General features: G+C 33.3%; 1 protein-coding gene across 1 annotated transcript; it reads right to left on the minus strand.

The window, feature by feature from the left end:
- Positions 1-763: 763 nt before the first annotated feature.
- LOC124171740 lies at positions 764-3316 on the minus strand. The gene is made up of 4 exons (XM_046551017.1): positions 3284-3316; positions 3016-3174; positions 2820-2919; positions 764-902 (listed from the first exon to the last, which is right to left on the minus strand). The coding sequence occupies exons 1-4, from the start codon at positions 3300-3302 to the stop codon at positions 818-820; spliced, it is 363 nt and encodes a 120-aa protein (XP_046406973.1). The 5' UTR covers positions 3303-3316; the 3' UTR covers positions 764-817.
- Between the last annotated feature and the right edge of the window lie 1070 nt (positions 3317-4386).

Raw genomic sequence — 4386 nt, forward strand, 5'->3', positions numbered from 1 at the left:
AAGATTTTGAGGTTCCTTTTGGACTCCTAAAAAGTGATACATCATTCTTGGCAAAATATAGTCACACTACTTCACACTCCAGAGACTGAGGAATAGTCAAAACAGTGGTTTATAAAAGGTGAATGGCCTCTGAAGAAGGCATAAGACAGGGAAATTGGCCAGCTAGGTAATAGTATTACCAGGGTGTCCATCCAATCAAAGCAGAAAAATTCATGCATAATTCCAGGTTTTCCATGGAAATTTATTCAAAAATTCCAGGTTAATTTTACATGATTAGTGCGATAGATAAGAATTTTAAAATACCTAAAATGACTTCATATTTAAATAAGAATAATAAATAAATGTACATACATATATGTGTATATGTATTATTTTGAATTCCTAATTTAAGATCTTACACACAAATATAGAAATGCTACACTAAATTCAATTGGCATCGAGTCATAATTAAAATCATTACATATATGGAAAAAAACATTTTCCACAAAGTATAATTTAAAATGTAATTAATACATTGTAAAGTATACATGGACATAAAATGGGCGATGAACCGGCAAAATTTCAAGTGAAATGAATTTGAAAAATAAGATTTTGAAACTCCTGGATAGAGTAAAAATTCATACATAATTCCAGAGACTAAATTTTAACACATATTAGCAGATCCTCTTGGTGAATGGTCACCCTGATTGCATGCTTTTCTATTAAACTATTGTATTCGTACACTCTTGGGAGACATTAAATGTTTAAAATGAAACACTAAAAATTGTGTAGTTTCAATTTTAATTCGGTAAATATGTATTCAAAATGCATATACAAATCAGTTTTCACTTTCGCTATCAGATGGCGTGGGACCAGAGTTAGAGTTCAGAGTAGAGAGCAGAGTTCTCGAGTTTTTGGGTGTCCTAAAGATAGATAAAAAGAAAAATCAATCTAGAATATACATACAGGAGAGGAGAGTATGTCTTACATAATTAGCATTTATACAAAGCAAATGAAATTAAATAAAAGGTTAAATTAATATCTTTTATAATTTGTTCAAATAGAAGTCTCTTACATATCACTTAAAAATTCATGAAATGAACCATATTGATCTAATTACGGAAGTTCAAGCTCATAGATATGGGAAAAAACTAAAACTTGTATAGTAACTAGCCAGCGTATTATTTCAAAAAACAATACTGTGCAAATTATGCCACTAATATCCATACTATTACCTTCACATTGATGCCTGGATGTAAGCAACACTGCAATATTTTTTGTCAGATTGCACATTGGCTAACAACAGAAATGGTAAATACTAAAGGCTAAGGTAATCAGAGAAACCCAAGCAAATCAAAAAAGTATGTGATTAAAGACGTAATTAAGAAAGATTCCTAACATTCCCAAGAATAGCAAAGGTAGATAAGCTGTCAAATTAAAAATGATGCCTGAATGATAGAAGGTAAATGGCATAACACTTTTAAAAAGCCACTAGAACTTTCATATTTTAACCCTCTATATTTTTGCACATGTATCTGTCACAAATATCATGCCATTTTCACTACTAACAAAAACCTTTCCGTAATTAAAAAATCTCCCAGTAAATGGTCACCTTGATCGCAAACATTCTACACATACCAATATATTCTATTTGTACACTCATGGGAGACATTAAATGTCTAAAATGAAACCCTAAAAGTTCCGTAATTCTAATTTTAATTCCACCAATATTCGCTGATTGAATACAAATCAGCTGATTGGTGATAATCTTCGATTTTACATGGAATACTTTACTATAAATAATAACCTATTGTGAATTTTAACTTTTACATTTCACATTAGTATTCACAGATAATCTCATAAGGGGAGAGAGAGAGAGAGCTCGATTATATAAAGCAAGATATTACAAATTTTTTTATAATATATGTAGTCAAATTGTGGTCCTGGCAAATTGTAAATGGGACATGGATGAGGTGAATCAAATTGTGAAATCTTAAATGATATTACAATTTTGGATGAAAAGGGTTTGCCAAAAAAAATTACTGTGGGAATGGAGGGGAAGTAGGACTATACTGGCTGACACTTTGCCCATATTTAAGTGCCCACTCATAAACATTGCATCGACAATACTTTGTTATATAAGTTGTGAGGAAGATTGTGCATGGTATTTCTTACACTCCTACTTAAACTCCACACAATTGAATCATACCAAGAAAGAGCTACAAGTCCATAAAATTACTCAAATTTCAATGTTCTTGCAGGTTAATAAGCCAGCTCGAGACAATACTTAACTAATTGCACATCGTGTTTAATTAGTTCTTTCTGAAATGAAGTGCTAGAGAAATGCATTCACTGATTTATGTAAAAAAGGAAATTCTTTTCCTTCTTGCTTTCCTTAACATGTATCTGGAAAATATTTTTTCATTTCAATTGATGGATGAACACAATAAGTTAGTATGTGTTACTGGTTAACCAGGATTGAAATTATCCATTGCATTTAGCAAGTAAAAATGAAGCTGAAATGATTTGATTTAGGCAATAGTATGAATATACCTCGAATATTACATATTGTCCATTACATATGGGATGGTTGGAGCTCATGAATGAATTAGTAGGCAATTTCATTTTGAGGAGGAAATTAACCTTATTATCATTGTGCTACAAATTTTTTAGAACTTCTGTAAATAGTAAAATAGTATGAATAGTAAAATCTGCAAAACCACAAAGTAAATCAAGAGTTAGTGAATTTTGTTAGCCTCATTATGAGGAGCAACTTGACAAAATATATCCACACCAAAATCATTTCTCCTTGCCTAAACCCATATTTAATGAATACTTACACCTCTCTCTCGTGCCTTGCCTTGGCATGTTTCAGCCAACCCTTCACTATGACCTCCACACTGGATTTGGTGGCTGTAGCATCCTGGTTAAGTACTATATCTGTAAAGAATGAAGACAAATAAGTTTACACACAACAATAGGAAGATAATCAAGTTTAACTTGAACCCTGGACTCAAAGACAAGCTGGACATTTACCATCAATAACTCTTCTTAATTTCAACGAGCTAAACACCCTCTTTCTTTTAGCTCCCAACCAGCTGAATTCCTGGGCTACTTCATTTCTCAGCAAACTTGCCATCACCCTGACAATGATTTCCTTCACACTGGAGCCTCTATCTTTCTCAAAGAAGACACCTAAAAGGGAAATCGGAATTTTCAGGGTAAAAATCCTTCAATAACCTATTTAAAATAATGTTTCCTGACTGGGACTCTTATATACATATATATTTACATATATACTTACATATATGTAGCCGCCTCATGGCCCAATAAAGCGGCATGCTGTCCCAATTAAGCGGAGAATACTCTGGGATATTCCTCTATTGGGATCTGTTCTTCATGATCTGCCCCAATTAAGCAGCTGCCCCAAGTAACCGGTGGACCCATTAAACGGAATATACTGTAATAATTTATGTCTCGTGAGTCGAGCAATCATTTCCACAGTCAAAGTCAGATTTGAATTTAGAGACTAATGTCGACATAAAAATCGATAAGGGTAAATCATGATCGGACTTCACTCTATTTATATTATAACCCTAAACATTAATAGTATGATATATCATACGATTTTGTTACTTGTCGTTACCTGTAAATATACAATATACAACTTGTATAAAATAAAAGTAACGACAAGTAAAAAATCGTTGATACCCTTTACAAGTTACATCGCAAAACCAGGACCAATTAATCGGCGAAAGGAAATAATTAACATTAACTCTAACCAAGTTTAAAACTCAATTAGTCAAAATTGTGCTTTAGGATAACTTCTGTCGGAATTTTCACTAGGTTACAAACTTCATTTCTGCCGAAGTTTCAAGCTCCGACTCGGGACTCGAAGTGTCGGCAGAAATGGAGTTTCAAATCTCGCGGGAATCCCGAGAGAAGTTGACCCACACCACCCACACTATTCGCCGGGTAAGCATAAAATATTTTTTCAAACTTGTACTCACCTTCTAATAAGAAACTTATAAGGACAGCGGATGCACGAATACTTAGCGGCTTCACGTAATGATGGCCGCCACAGTTTATTTATAACTATTGTTGCTATCGTTGCTATCCATAATTTGTGCCTTGACAACGCTAAATGCTTATTTATTTATTTGCAATAAACCCAAAAACAGTACATGAGACATATATGATCTTGTTTTTTTTTTTTTATTTATTTTATTTTTTTTTATTTTTTTTTTTATAAATATTTCTCGGGTTTCTAGCCGAGTGAGACTATTTTGTTCTAACGTTTCGACGGAACACTCTTCCATCGTCCTCAGAGAATGAATGTGCTGCAGGCCCGCCTTCCTGCGCTTATATAGCCGTTCAAACCACGGGGCATTGTTGTCGCCTTCTGTC

Source organism: Ischnura elegans, chromosome X, assembly GCF_921293095.1.
Source record: "Ischnura elegans chromosome X, ioIscEleg1.1, whole genome shotgun sequence".
In the NCBI taxonomy this organism is placed as follows: domain Eukaryota; kingdom Metazoa; phylum Arthropoda; class Insecta; order Odonata; family Coenagrionidae; genus Ischnura; species Ischnura elegans.